The 15257-nt window shown below is 47.4% G+C and overlaps 1 protein-coding gene across 2 annotated transcripts in view; it reads left to right on the top strand.

Moving 5' to 3' along the window:
* Window positions 1-3325: 3325 nt before the first annotated feature.
* Window positions 3326-15257, top strand: part of LOC144115864 (uncharacterized) — a 46671-nt gene continuing 34739 nt past the window's right edge. Inside the window, exon 1 of one of the 2 annotated variants that reach the window (XM_077650421.1) lies at window positions 3326-3581. In XM_077650421.1, coding sequence (XP_077506547.1) covers window positions 3459-3581 — 123 coding nt within the window. In that variant the 5' untranslated portion in view covers window positions 3326-3458. The remainder of the gene's footprint in view (window positions 3582-15257) is intronic. The other variant, XM_077650420.1, reaches the window with a different exon arrangement.

Here is a 15257-nt window from a genome sequence, read left to right as displayed (position 1 = left end):
AGGTCTAGAATTAGCCTAGACTTGAAGAGGGAACGGAAGAAGCTAGCGAAGAAGAAGACCATTAACGAGTTAGCCGTAAGAGGGAAATCACAGGAGTTTAGGATAGCGCTGCAAAACAGATACTCGGCTTTAACTGAGGAAGATCATCTTGATGTTCATTCAATGCACGATAACCTGACATCAATAATTATGGAGTGCGCAGTAGAAGTAGGCGGCAGGACAGTTCGAAAAGATACCGGGAAGCTATCTCAGGTGACGAAAGATCTGATTAAGAAGCGCCAAAACATGAAGGCATCTAACACTACCAATAGAATAGAACTAACGGAGCTATCAAAGTTAATAAATAAGCGCAAGGTAGCCGACATAAGGAAGTTTAACATGGAGAGAATTGAGCATGCTCTAAAGAACGGAGGTAGCCTAAAAACAGTGAAGAGGAAACTAGGCATAGGTAAAAACCAGATGTATGCATTAAGAGACAAGCAGGGCAATGTCATTAGCAATATGGATAAGATAGTTAACGTAGCCGAAGAGTTCTACACAGACCTGTACAGTAGCCAATGTAATCAGAACGCTAATGAGAAAGACAGCAGTACACAGGAATGCGTCATCCCGCCAGTAACGAAAGATGAAGTAAAGAAAGCCTTAGAAGCACTGAAAAGGGGAAAAGCAGCTGGGGAGGATCAGGTAACAGCAGATCTGTTGAAGGATGGAGGGGACATCGTGCTAGAAAAACTAGCCACCCTGTATACGCAATGCCTTATGACCTCGACTGTACCAGAAGCTTGGAAGAATGCAAACATTATCTTAATTCATAAGAAGGGAGACGCCAAGGACTTGAAAAATTACAGGCCGATCAGCTTACTATCCGTTGCCTACAAATTATTTACTAAGGTAATCGCTAATAGAGTCAGGGCAACGTTAGACTTTAATCAACCAAATGATCAGGCAGGCTTTCGTAAAGGATATTCTACAATAGATCATATTCACACCATCAATCAGGTGATAGAGAAATGCGCAGAATATAACCAACCTCTATATATAGCTTTCATTGATTACGAGAAAGCATTCGACTCAGTGGAAACCTCAGCAGTCATACAGGCATTGCGTAATCAGGGGGTAGAAGAGCCTTATGTCAAAATACTGGAAGATATATATGGCAACTGCACAGCTACTATAGTCCTCCATAAAGTCAGCAATAAAATTCCAATAAGGAAGGGCGTCAGGCAAGGAGACACGATCTCGCCAATGCTGTTCACCGCATGTTTGCAGGAGGTATTTCGAGGCCTGAATTGGGAACAGTTGGGAATAAGAATAAATGGAGAATACCTAAATAATCTGAGATTTGCTGATGACATTGCCTTGCTGAGTCACTCAGGAGGTGAACTGCAAATCATGATCAACGAGTTAGACAGGCAGAGCAGATCGATGGGTCTAAAAATTAACATGCAGAAAACCAAGGTAATGTTCAACAGCCTAGCAAGAGAACAACAGTTCACAATTGGCAGCGAGAGCCTAGAAATTGTGCAGGAATACGTCTACTTAGGGCAGGTAGTGACAGCTGATCCGGATCATGAGAGGGAGATAACTAGAAGGATAAGAATGGGGTGGAGCGCATATGGCAAATTCTCGCAGATCATGAGTGGCAGTTTACCAATTTCCCTCAAGAGGAAAGTGTACAACAGCATAATCTTACCGATACTCACCTACGGAGCAGAAACGTGGAGGCTAACGAAAAGAGTTCAGCTTAAGTTAAGGACAACGCAGCGAGCCATGGAAAGAAAAATGATAGGTGTAACGTTAAGAGATCGGAAGCGGGCAGAGTGGGTGAGGGAACAAACACGGTTTAATGACATCCTAGTCGAAATGAAGAGAAAGAAATGGGCTTGGGCAGGGCATGTAATGCGAAGGCAAGATAACCGCTGGTCTTTAAGGGTAACGGAGTGGGTTCCAAGAGAAAGTAAGCGTAGCAGGGGGCGGCAGAAGGTTAGATGGGCGGATGAGATTAAGAAGTTTGCAGGCAAAGGGTGGATGCAGCTGGCAAAGGATAGGGTTAATTGGAGAGACATGGGAGAGGCCTTTGCCCTGCAGTGGGTGTAGTAGGGCTGATGATGATGATGACGTAATCAGAACTGTGCCCTCAGAAATTTTTATGCGCGCTGATATCATGCGAGTGGCACTTTACCACGTGAGCAGATAAGATAGTTTAACAAGGTGTAAAGTTGGCTGCTGGTTGGTACATGATCTTGTGGCGGGAGCAGCGCAGCACAAGATAAAGGAGAGAGAGGCGGGACACGACGCTGACTAACAACCAGATTTTTAATGCACGTTCGTCGAATATATACATCTCGCTCGTGCAAGAATAAAGGAAAGAAGAATGAAAAACACATAAGATGTACACGTGGTAAAAGAATAAGACATCGCATGCCGATAAACATTTTCGCTGTCACGAAGCGCTATCGAAGGTATGCTGACGCATACGTCGCTCTTTTGTCGGATGTTGAAAGCTTCTTCAATCTCCCTGGTCCGTTGATGAAAATTTGACATGATGACCATTCTGTTGCTAAGCTGCGGAGCACATTCATGTTCTCTGCAATGTTTTCGTAATTCACTGCTGATGGCGGCCTTTAGTGATCTTTTGTGCTCTTGAAGCCGTTCATTCAAACAGCGCCCTTTTTGACCAGTGTAGGTGCGTCCGCATGACAGCGGTATTTCATAAGTCACGCTTTCACACAATTTACATGCTTTGTTCGGTGCTTTATCTTGCATTGATTCTTCTTTGCTCGCTGTTGAATTTGACGCACAGGCTTCTTAACTTGTTGAGTGCTGACATGAGCACTTTTACACCAGCTCTTGCGCCTACCTTTTTGAGGCTGTGGGAAATGCCACGAATGTAAAGAATGACCGCGTATGGCTTCCTTTCTTCTGATGTGGTTGTGATATTTTTTCTGCCGCTAAGTGCTTGCAGAATCCCTTCTGCTACACTGGATAGCAGTCTCGTCGGGTAATCTGCTACTTCCAGCCGACGGTTCTGGGCGTGAAAACCGCCTTGAACTTCATGACAGGATCTCGTCAATGCAGCTCTCATTGCTGCTTTGGCTATTCCTCGCTTGAAGATCTTGGAGTGCGCAGATGTGTAGGGGAGCAGTCCCATCTTGCTTCGTACCTCCCTACCGCCAGCATATATGTGCGCCTAGAAAGGTTAGCGTCAAGCCCCGCCTCTCTCTTCTTTGTCTCGTGCTGCGCTGCTCCCGCCACAAGAGCAGATAAGAACTGCGAGGAAAGGGAGGACGCCGGAGATATATAGATAAGCACTGAACGCCCTTCCAGCTGCACTTGCTTGCACTGATCCTTTGTGTTCCGTAAGTTGCTTTGGCCGGCCTGTGGCGTTAGAGGTTGGGCATTCCAAGTGGGCCTGCACAGGCACGCGTATCGCATCTCCAGAGCTGCACGGTCAAGCCATGAGGGCTCAGATCGAAGATGGTGTCGTCTATTCGCCTTATCCCGACCCCGAAAGGCTTAACTGCTCTTTCTACGAGGCAGTCAAGAAGGCTGCCTTCAAGAATCCGGGAAAGCTGGCTTTGGTGAGTAAGTATTGCGCAAACATTGAGTGTGCATTTGTGAGCTGGCAGCGTACCGATACTGCATCTCCATGATAGTCTACTGGAAAGCAACGTGTATAAAAGGGGTATAGAATTAATAGTTGCTCGAGAACGGAATATCAAGATGTCTCGGGGACAGCGACCCAAATCTTCTAAGACGTGGAACGTCATTACCTCAAGTTCTGTATGACACAGGCAGAGAAGCAGACGCATAAAGCAAAAAATATATATATGTATTACATTTACTGATACTAACGTAACCCTATTTAAGCAAATTGCAAACAATAATGGGCGCAAAACATGCATGAGGGAGGGCCGATACGAAAGCAGCGTGCAGAACGGCGCACGTTGGTGACAGATAACTTCGTTGCATTTAAGGATGCCTTTCCCAAGTGGCATTTTTGCCTCGAAGCTGGGAGAACAAATACGCCGATCATCAACTCAGAGCAACGTGGTCACATTAGAGAGTATAGGCTCAATCATTGTGTTTAGCTGAAAGTCCCTGCGTTTACCGCAGTGACCGCAGGAATATTTTGCGACCAGATAACATACCAGCTGTGCTAATGGCAGTCTTCTGATGTTAGCATAAGCTTCCGTAAATGAAGTTTTGAAGGAAATGAAGGCTGCACTTGTTAACTTGAAGCCCGCTAGTTATTTCGGCTTGGCTCACTTAAACTAGATTATCTGGTTGATTTGCCTTGTTGAATGTAATTTGTGTGCAGTTGGACAAATGTAGCTTAGAAAAGCCGAAGAAATTGCTCCTGCCTACAATGTTCGAAGCATGGGCATAGTTCTAAAGGTTTATTATTTGTACCAACGGGTACAAATTATTTGTTTTCGCGCTAAATAAGTTTACAGCGTGCTCTGTGCTACCGCAGGCCGACTGATCCCATTAATGCGTGCATGCTTCCATAGCGACATTTTCGCGAGATCAAAACAAGTATTAGATGATGTACTGTCCTGCGGCTGTAACATATTAAAAATTATCTATTTTTTTATTGGGCGAAAACAATACGTTGGCTATTAGACACAGCAAAATGGAAAGCCGCAAATATACTTTCACCGCAATGGGTGCCTTAGCGGGCACTAAAATTACAGCGCGACAGTGTGTGTACGAAGCGGGCTAACAAGTCCATTGTGCCAGCGAAGATGCCTCACCAATCCAGTGTGAGCAAGAAAACAACCAACGAGGCCAATGTAAGTGAGCAATCTCTCACTTACACAATTTCATACATGCCTGTTGAGGAAGAGAATCTCAACTCCATCAACAGGCAGACTTTGACTCTTCTTCTTGAACGACTGGTTCCGGGCCAAGTCCAAGAAGTGCGTATTAACGCACGAAGGAATATCCTCTCTGTTGATGTCTCTAACCGGGCAACCCTGGATAAGTTGAAGACCGTGTCTGTCCTTGGCAACATACGAGTCCGCTCGTTCTTCGCTCATGGACTTCACACTACTGCTGGTGTGATTTCTGACGTGGACATACAGATCACGGATATGGACTTGGTGCAACTGCTATCAAGTTCTGTTCGCATAACTGACATCCATCGTTTCGGCAAATCACGGTGTGTCAAACTAGTGTTTGAGGGTACTACTTTACCATCGCATGTGAAAGTGGGTTTTGTGAGGCACCCAGTGCGTCCTTATGTGCCCCGACCGGTGCAGTGCCGAAAATGCCAGAAGATTGGACATGTAAGTGCTGCGTGTACGAGCACGAAAACATGTCCGCGTTGTGGTGGCGTGCACGATGGACCTACATGTACGATTGAGTCTCCAGTTTGTGCCAACTGCAAAGGTCCTCATGAGGCAACATCTAGGGAATGTCCGAAGGTGAAAACAGAGATGAAGATCTTGAAGAAAATGGTGAGAGACCATTCTACTCACCGAGAAGCAGCAATCGCAGTACGTCGCTCCAGGAGGAGGACACGAAGTCGGCAGAAGAAATTGAGCTCAGTAAATGACGTGTCAACACAACAGGAGGACAGCGACCGCTCTGCCGCGCAAAAGCCACTGCCTCCAGCTCCGCAAGAGCCAAGACTGACAACCCCCCAGGAGGACCCTGCAGAGTGGCCACTTCTACCATCGCGTACTGTAAGCTCTGTGACACGTCCGCCTGTGCGTCCGCCGGCTGTGTCGACAACAGATGATCACATCAGGGCGATGCTGAAACAGCTGATAGGCACCTTACGGCTGATAATTGCTGGAGTGGACACGCCAATTGCTAAGGCTGCTGTCCAAATTTTAGAAGCTATTGAACCGGTGCTTGCCACCCTTTAATAGCAGTCAAAATTATGGCTCTACCGTCGTCAGCACCCTCACTGCAGGAGAGAATCTCTCGATCGGCAGTATTACAATGGAATGCTCGAGGTCTGCGAGGCCGCCTAGCAGATCTCAGGCAGAGGATCTTCAAATACCGATTTCCGGTGCTTGTAATATGTGAGCCTAATATCACATCTCCTTTTCGACTGTCCGGTTATGAAAGTTTCCTCTCTGAAGCGGCTGGGCATTTGAGCAAGGTACTACTATGCGTCCGTCGTGACCTCACTTACGTTCGGCATCAAATTCCTGGGGGCAGTAGCAACGAGTATGTAGCAATCACTGTGACTTTGAATGGGCGCACAATCTCTATTATAGGTGGCTACATACCACCAAGGGGTCGATTTGATGCCCTACGACTACAATCGCTACTTGACAGCGTTTCGGAACCCCATATAATAGTAGGAGATTTCAATGCGCATCACCACGGCTGGGGAAGCGCCGTTACGAAAGTTCGAGGACGGGATATCGCCACGTTCATGAACAATGCAGGTCTCGTTTTGCTCAATGATGGCACGCCGACATTTCTACGCGGGACTACCTACAGCAGCTGCCTGGACCTAGCATTTGTATCCAGGCGCCTGTCATCGTTCGCAACGTGGTGTGCTGATATTGAAAGTTATGGAAGTGACCACATACCGACGTATGTGCAGCTACGGTGGTTTCACCGTCTTCCAAATGCCAAAATACGTTGCACCGACTGGAGTGCTTTCCGCATTGTTCTAGAAAAAACCTGTGGGAAACTCGCTGATCCAACAGATGTGGAACAGCGTATTATTTCGGCCATGCACGATGCAACACGCAATATCTCAGCGCCAAATTCCACAGCACCAGTGGATGTGATCTACGCGCAGCTTCGGGCGATTCGTCGGCGCGCAGAAAGAAAATACCGGAGGACAAAGGATGTCTCGGATCTCCGGGCCTCTCGACGTGCCCAGAAGCAAATACAGCGCTATTTGGAGAACCTAGGCAAACAACGGTGGCGGTCATTTTGCAGCAGATTGGATCCCCGCAAACCACTCTCCACAATCTGGCACGTTGTTCGAGCACTGCCGACATTTCCCCAGCAGAAACACCCTTTCCGTGCATTGGCACTTCATGATAGACGGCAAGAACTAGAGGTGGCGGAGGATTTCTGCTCGAGAATTGCCGGAAGCGCTTCTTTACCTCGGCAGCATCGATGTGCTCCCCCCACGATGGACGATCGACTGGACATCCCCTTCACAATTCAAGAACTGAAAGCAGCTCTTTCTGCTTGCACGCATCCTTCATCCCCAGGACCTGATGGAATAACATACAATGCGCTTCGTCATCTAGGCCCACAGGTAATGGAAGCCCTCTTAACATTGTTCAACCACTCTTGGGCCTCTGCCACTGTACCACAGCAGTGGAAAAGAAGCCGCATTGTGGCCTTGCTCAAACCAGGGAAATCGCCACTCACATTAACATCCTACAGACCAGTAGCTCTGGCAAGTTGTATTGGCAAGACGATGGAGCTTATGGTGCTAACTCGTCTAGAATGGTTCCTTGAAAAACATGGGCTATACCCTTCCACAATGACGGGTTTCCGCAAAGGCCGGTCTGCCATCGACAGTGTAATTGATCTCGTGTCAACGGTAGAACATGAAAAACGCCGTCACAGGTTGACTGCTGCTCTTTTCCTCGACATAAAGGGCGCATTCGATAATGTTCAGCATGATGCAGTACTAAATACACTCGAAGAATGTGGTATAGGCGGACGTCTACACAATTGGATTGCAAGCTATTTGACAAACCGGACAGTCTACATGGAGACTCTTGAAGGTGACACAGCAGATCATCATGTTGCTTGTGGTGTTCCTCAGGGAGGAGTGCTCAGTCCAACGTTGTTCAATCTCGTGCTCATTGGCCTTTTCAAGCAACTACCGAAAACTGTTTCAATATCCGCCTACGCAGACGATATTTGCATCTGGACATCAAGTGTCACGCGTCCCCAAGTGCAAGCAAGATTGCAGCGTTCGGTGTCCATTACGTCTGCGTACTTGCGCCGTCAGGGGCTTGAACTTTCGCCAACTAAAAGCGTAACATTGGCTTTCACACGCAAGATAATGGCGTGGTATCCGGTCACAATCGACGGGCAAATTGTTCCATACGTAACACATCACAAATTCTTAGGTGTTACGATAGACCGTGACCTGTCCTGGACGAAGCACATTTCTGTGCTCAAGAAAAAGCTCGACAGCTTTGCAAGCATTGTGCGGTGTATGGCAGGAAAATGTTGGGGTCCCCCTGAGCGATCTTTACTACACGTGTACCAGGCGCTGGTAGTCGGCCTTCTCAGATACAGTGCACCCGTTCTCTCGGGGGTCAGACTATCAGGCCTGCGTGTGCTTGAAAGCGCGCAGGCTCGTGCTTTAAGAGTATGCTTGGGTTTGCCATGTAAAACTTCTACATGGGGCACATTTTATGAGGCCCGCGCCTGCCCAGCACGAATTTATTTTCAACAGGAGCCACTTCGTGTGCATTTGCGGCATCTGACCAGGCATCGTCATCACCCCCTGACTAACATTAGTGCGGTGCGTCCAGATGCAGCCTTTTCCAGAGCCCTTTGGATGCAGCGCAATGCGCTGCCTTCGAACTACGCGCCACACCAGATTGCGGAGGTGCCACTTTGGGCAGTCCCAAAACCATCTATACGGACAACAATCCCAGGGATAACAAAGAAAACGCACATTCCAACAGTCGGACTGAAACAGCTGGCGCTGTCATACATTACATCTATGTATACTAACACCCAGCATGTTTTCGTGGACGGATCCGTTACGACCACTTCTTCAGCTGCAGCGGTGATAGTGCCAGGAAATGCCTCATGTCACCGTTTCAGGCTCATGCACAAAACGTCCTCTACGGCAACCGAATTGGCAGCCATACGAGAAGCCGTCCTTTATATTGGTCACCAGCCAGCGCAGCAATGGACTATATTCTGCGACTCGAGATCGGCATTACAGGTCGTACAAACTTATCTAAAACCAAGAGCATGCGAGCAGCTGGTTCAACAGATTGTGCTTTTGTTAGCCGAGGCTTTCCACCGCGGCCATATCATAAATTTTCAATGGATACCGAGCCATTGCGGCATAGCGGGAAACGAGCGTGCTGACGCCGAGGCTCGCATGGCACATAGTGATGGTGCTTTCATTGAGATAGCCTTTTCAAGATCAGACATTGGAGCCTTGTTGGCGCATTTCATGCAGGCGGCAATGCAGACGCACTGGCATGATCCGAGTCATCAACAGGACCGCGTGTGTAAGCTTGACGCTGGCTCACGATTACATTTCCCATCTGTGGTGGTGCGACGTCATGGGACTTTACTCCACCGGCTACGGCTTGGCGTTGCCTCCACCAAACACTATCTTCACAAGATAGGCATCGAAAGTAACCCAAATTGCGCACAGTGCAACACACCAGAGACTATTGGACACCTTCTTTGCGCGTGCCCGAAGTATACTTCTGAAAGAACGACATTGGAGGCGACCGTTAAAAACCTGGACTCTCGCCCTCTCTCTGAGGAAACTCTTCTGGGCGCAAGGACGAGACGTTCTGATTGGTGGCGTGTGACAAAAGCCCTGCTCAACTTTTTGTGTGAAACAGGCCTGGGTACTCGTTTGTGACCGCCTGTGCACAACCTACATGGTTAATGACATGTGTCGGTGTTGTGTTGCAGACACCAGTTTTGAGTTTTATGTGTGTCCAGTAACCGCGATGCGAGCGCCAGCCAGTGTTGTGTGTGTGTGTGTGTGTGTGTGTGTGTGTGTGTGTGTGTGTGTGTGTGTGTGTGTGTGTGTGTGTGTGTGTGTGTGTGTGTGTGTGTGTGTGTGTGTGTGTGTGTGTGTGTGTGTGTGTGTGTGTGTGTGTGTGTGTGTGTGTGTGTGTGTGTGTGTGTGTGTGTGTGTGTGTGTGTGTGTGTGTGTGTGTGTGTGTGTGTGTGTGTGTGTGTGTGTGTGTGTGTGTGTGTGTGTGTGTGTGTGTGTGTGTGTGTGTGTGTGTGTGTGTGTGTGTGTGTGTGTGTGTGTGTGTGTGTGTGTGTGTGTGTGTGTGTGTGTGTGTGTGTGTGTGTGTGTGTGTGTGTGTGTGTGTGTGTGTGTGTGTGTGTGTGTGTGTGTGTGTGTGTGTGTGTGTGTGTGTGTGTGTGTGTGTGTGTGTGTGTGTGTGTGTGTGTGTGTGTGTGTGTGTGTGTGTGTGTGTGTGTGTGTGTGTGTGTGTGTGTGTGTGTGTGTGTGTGTGTGTGTGTGTGTGTGTGTGTGTGTGTGTGTGTGTGTGTGTGTGTGTGTGTGTGTGTGTGTGTGTGTGTGTGTGTGTGTGTGTGTGTGTGTGTGTGTGTGTGTGTGTGTGTGTGTGTGTGTGTGTGTGTGTGTGTGTGTGTGTGTGTGTGTGTGTGTGTGTGTGTGTGTGTGTGTGTGTGTGTGTGTGTGTGTGTGTGTGTGTGTGTGTGTGTGTGTGTGTGTGTGTGTGTGTGTGTGTGTGTGTGTGTGTGTGTGTGTGTGTGTGTGTGTGTGTGTGTGTGTGTGTGTGTGTGTGTGTGTGTGTGTGTGTGTGTGTGTGTGTGTGTGTGTGTGTGTGTGTGTGTGTGTGTGTGTGTGTGTGTGTGTGTGTGTGTGTGTGTGTGTGTGTGTGTGTGTGTGTGTGTGCATAGACATCACCCGTGAAACTCATTGTATTATGCCATCATCAGCCTTCATTCACACTTTCCTTTTCCTCCTCTTCCCTTTCCCCTGTGTGGAGTAGCAGGCCAGGGCCCTGTTACCACCGGCCGACCTCTCCGCCTTTCTTTCATTAAAATTCTTTCTTCTCTCTTCGCTTCCATCAATATGCCTCAATTGAACCCGCGAGATTGTACTCACTCGCGGTTATTGCGCGCTCTATTCACGTCGTAACCGTTTCCCAAGTTCTCTTCTGTTCTATTCTCGTTTTCCTTTCCACATGGTTAATAGAGGCCAGATATTTTCGAATCGCGCCGGCATGTAAGCATTGTTTCAACAATCCTTCTCTGTGCCGTTGCTATATAGAGAACTCAAAGGCGAATTCGGTTTTGTAAGAGCGCCAGTGTTTCGTCCCAAAAGGCTTGCCGCACTGTGCAAATCTCCCGGGGCCCACCCAGATGCCCACCTGCATCACACAGCCACAGGGGCACCTCCCCCAGTAGGCCCTCGAACGTACGTGGGCCTTATGTTCGCTGCTCACGTGGACGACGCCCGCTCTGGCCAGCATCTGAACGCGGGAGGTTTGGAAGCATCATTTCCACGCACGGTGATATCTTAACCCTTGAGCGCATTGGAGGCCTTCTCTGGAATAAATGGTGTCGCGTTCAGCGTAATGCGTCGAGACCGAAAGCGTTGGCATTCGTGCCTATAGTCCAGTGATAACTGTACTCGAGTGGACTGGGCGCTCTTGAGAATGCCCCCTGCGAATGTCGCGCGATCCTGGTGGGGCGTCGTCATGACTTCCGGGAACGGGCGCTTTCCTGGGCGAGGGTGACGGGCGTACGCGGCTACAGTCCTCATTGTATAGAGTGAGGAAGGGCGGATAACCTGGCAACTTTTTCAACAACGCGATGACGCATACGAAGCGATGGCGAACAGATTAAAGGACTGTTTTTCTGTTTTTGTGTTAAAGGACGGATACGAGGTTTTCTGTGTGCATTTTTATGGTAAGGCGAAAAGCCTATTTTCTGAAAGAATTGTTCAGAATGCGAGTTTTCGGAATGTTATCAGCTGAATACCTGTGTCATCGCAAATAACTACGCGCGTAATAAAGTTCAACTTTTTATAATTTACATAGCGTTCAGAGGAGCTAAGAAAGATTGCTAAGAAAGATTTGCAGTTGGACTCGATCATTCGTTTTAGGCTCATTACAGTATGTATGAACGCTGTATTGAAACCTGATATTTGTGTCTTCGAAGATGCGCAACCTATTCAAGACCGCATTAAAGAGGCGGATGACTTACATCGTGTAGTTATTTATTTGTTTCGTATAGCCTTAGCAGCCGAGTCAGCAAAATGGGAAGCAATAGAGGTTGTTGGAAAATGTGTAGCATGCAGAAACGCCAGAGTATACAGTTGCAAAACGAGTAATACGTCTGAACTTGTTACTTATCGTGTCATACAGTGATCTGTCTAAACCAATAAAGTATACAGTGCAGCAAAATGACGCAGCATAAAATGGTAATGAAACAAGCAATATTTGCATGAAGTTATACAAGGCTGCGATAAAACCACTGAAAATCTATGAAGCCAATAACTCACGGAAAAGGTGAAAATCCGTAATGCAGCCACATTACCAGGAATTTGGGACTAACGCTTCTAGTTTCCTTGGTTGTCGCTATGTGGTGCACGGCAGTGGGGCTGCACCGAGCCATGCTCGGTGTATCCCCACGTTTTAGCAAGCTGGCATAGTTACGTTTTTAGGAAAAATGAGATGTGCTCGCGCGTTGATTTATCCACCGAAAGCTGTCTGCGCTAGGCAGTGCGAAAATGACATCCAGTCTATGCGACAAAAAAACCGCACGAAGTCTGGCGTCTAGGAATAAAACTAAATGGTGCTTTTTAATGCGTAATCGGCAATTCTAAGGCACTCTACTCCAAATTGGTGTGAAATATTGGGTTTATTAGGGTCACCTCCTTTTACATGTTTGCGTATGGTTTTAGACAAATTGTTAACACTGCTCTCTCCTGAACAACGCAGTGACATGGCCGGTCTCGAGTGGAGCGCGCGCTCTTCTTACGGCCCTCGCAATGGGGTCTGCTTCCGCCTCGCGCCGCACCTCGGTGGGGTCGCCACTGCCCCACCGCTCCGCAGCTGCGACCGCCGTTCACGCGGAAGAACGCGCGCTCGCTCCCTGTTCGGCCTTCGTTAGTGGCAATTGTCAGGCCCTTATATTTCGCCCCTTTCACTTTATGCAAAGACATCGTAATCAGCACCCCCCCCTCCCCACTGGCCACGTGAGAAGTCCGAAACAACGGATTAACGTTTGCGTGCGCTTTCCTTTAGTCCGATTGTGCATGGTCGAATGTATCCTTCGAGCACAGACGTCAACACGCCCTACCGCTTACATATGGCTAAAAAGCAAGGCTATCAGCCTTTGTAGTTCGTCTTCCGGCAGGTTCTTTATGAGTGTGTAGAATGATATGCGGCATGTAATACTTAGATGGCAAGTTTAAAAGTGTAACGTATTCCGCAGCGTAACCATAGCTCCAGCAATTTCAAGCGCAGCTGCTTTAATTTTGCACAACAGTGGCATTAGCAAGAATTCGCGGCGATTCCCAGGACAGCGCATCATGTCATTCCCGATAGGAACGGGTATACATACATCCAAACTCTGGCCGCCGGAACACTGTGCCATGAACGCACGCTGCACGCACGCGACATCCAAGAGGCACAGATGTATGCCAGTCTTGGAAAGACATATTTAAGGGCGCCGTCTCACAACTGCCCGTCCCACACAATAACAAAGCAAAAATTAAGTCAGCTGTTGACATTAATTACTGCCAGCAAGGCAAAGTTACTTTGGAACTGCGCCCTGTCCCAATAAAATCGGCCTTCACGAGCGAACAGACTTATCTGAGAGGCGATGACTACCAGCGTTTAATATATTGCATTCTCTTGCATTTCTTCAGCCTCCTCATTGGTTTCGATAAACCTACTGAGAAGATGAACTTTACTCATATCGTTCAGGAAGCGAAGCAACATGCCAAACAGCATCTTTTCCGCAACTTAACGTAGCTCCATTAAAACTCATAGCAATGCGAACCAGCTGATTTAGCTTACAATGTAGGGAACTGAAAATTATGATTTGCGATGTTTACATGTTAATGAAAACCCCTGAATTAAAAAAAATAGGGGCATTGGACATTAAAATGCATAGCTGACCATAATCTGAGCCCTTCTTTTGCAAAAAATATTTAAATGAAATATTTTATAGTTAGCTTCAGGCACGGCCGGTCACGAAGGGAGCTCGGGATCTTTAGGACGGACGCAAAGCGACATCGGTGTGATTAAGTGTTATGTACAACTCCCAGCAATCAATTTATTTGTCAACTAAGAACGTGAATCTGTTCTTCAACTGTACAAGTATCGTCTCTAGCCACGAGCTAATGGCGGCGCTATCAATCTATCGTTCAAAGAAAGGAATATGCATAGGAGCGTGCATTGCTCCATTGCTCAGCGATTTTTACTTAGCCATGCTAGACAGGACCCTTGAAAATCGTCTCATTAGCTCAAATACTGAAAAAGTTTTCCGTTTTGTAGATGACTACCTGAATCTGATAAAATCCGATGCGGTGAATTTTGATCAAGAAGTTAATGCCATTCTATCAGTTTTTTCTGAAGTCCTCGCGCCTCTTGAAGTGACACACGAAGTACCTGTTGATGACTGCATAAAATTTCTTGACTTGACCCTGTACTTCACTGTTGCACATATGTGCTGGTCTTTTGAACCTAGGAGCAAAAAGCCGTTGCTTCCGTACAGTTCCTCTCATTCGAAGCTCGTAAAAAGGGGCATTATAGCGTCTTGCTTCAGTAACGCCATGAAAAAATCTTGCACCGAAAGGACTGCCAATAGTTTTTATTATCAGGTTCAGAGGCTCGTTACTGCAGGATACCCCCTCAACGTCTTAGCAGCTGTAGCGGAGGGGATGCTGAAAAAGTTAAAACTTTCTGCCGCTGTCGACCATAGTACCAGAAGAAAAAATGTGTTTGTGATACCCTACATTCATGTTGTATCGCATAATTTGAAAAGAATTGGTAAGAGAGCCGGAGTAGATGTTGTCTTTTCAGCGCTGTGAAATTGAGAAGTCTGTGCGCGCGTGTAAATGGCCCCAAAAAGCCAAATGAAGGTGAACCCATCTGCACAAAAAAGCATGAGGTAAAATTTGTGAAGCGCGTAGAGAATCTGGTTTATTTGATCCCTTTGAGTTGTGGTGGTGCATATGTTGGACAAACTGGTCGTTGTTTGAACGATAGGCTGAGGGAGCACAAAAATGATTTCAAAAACGCTGCCCGCCACATTGGTGTTCACTGTCGTGATTGTTCGTGCCAGCCTCTGTATGACAAAAGCACAATTGTTGATAGACACAAAGATCAGCTGACTAGAGAACTTATCGAAGCGTCTGAGATCTTGAAGATGGGTCGGAGGTGCGTAAGCACCCCTTCTGTCGCTATCTTGCAGCAAGAACATGAATTTTTGCACACGTGTTAGCCTTGTGTTATCATATACGTGCCTGGTTGGAGGGATATCTGTCACGGTTCTGTGTGTGTTTTTTTCCGTTTTTCTGTTTTTTCAGTGTCCCTAGCGCCTTTATAAGCATGGCT

The sequence above is a fragment of the Amblyomma americanum genome, chromosome 1 (assembly GCF_052857255.1).
Source record: "Amblyomma americanum isolate KBUSLIRL-KWMA chromosome 1, ASM5285725v1, whole genome shotgun sequence".
Lineage (NCBI taxonomy): Eukaryota > Metazoa > Arthropoda > Arachnida > Ixodida > Ixodidae > Amblyomma > Amblyomma americanum.
This window is presented reverse-complemented; position numbering and strand designations above follow the sequence as displayed.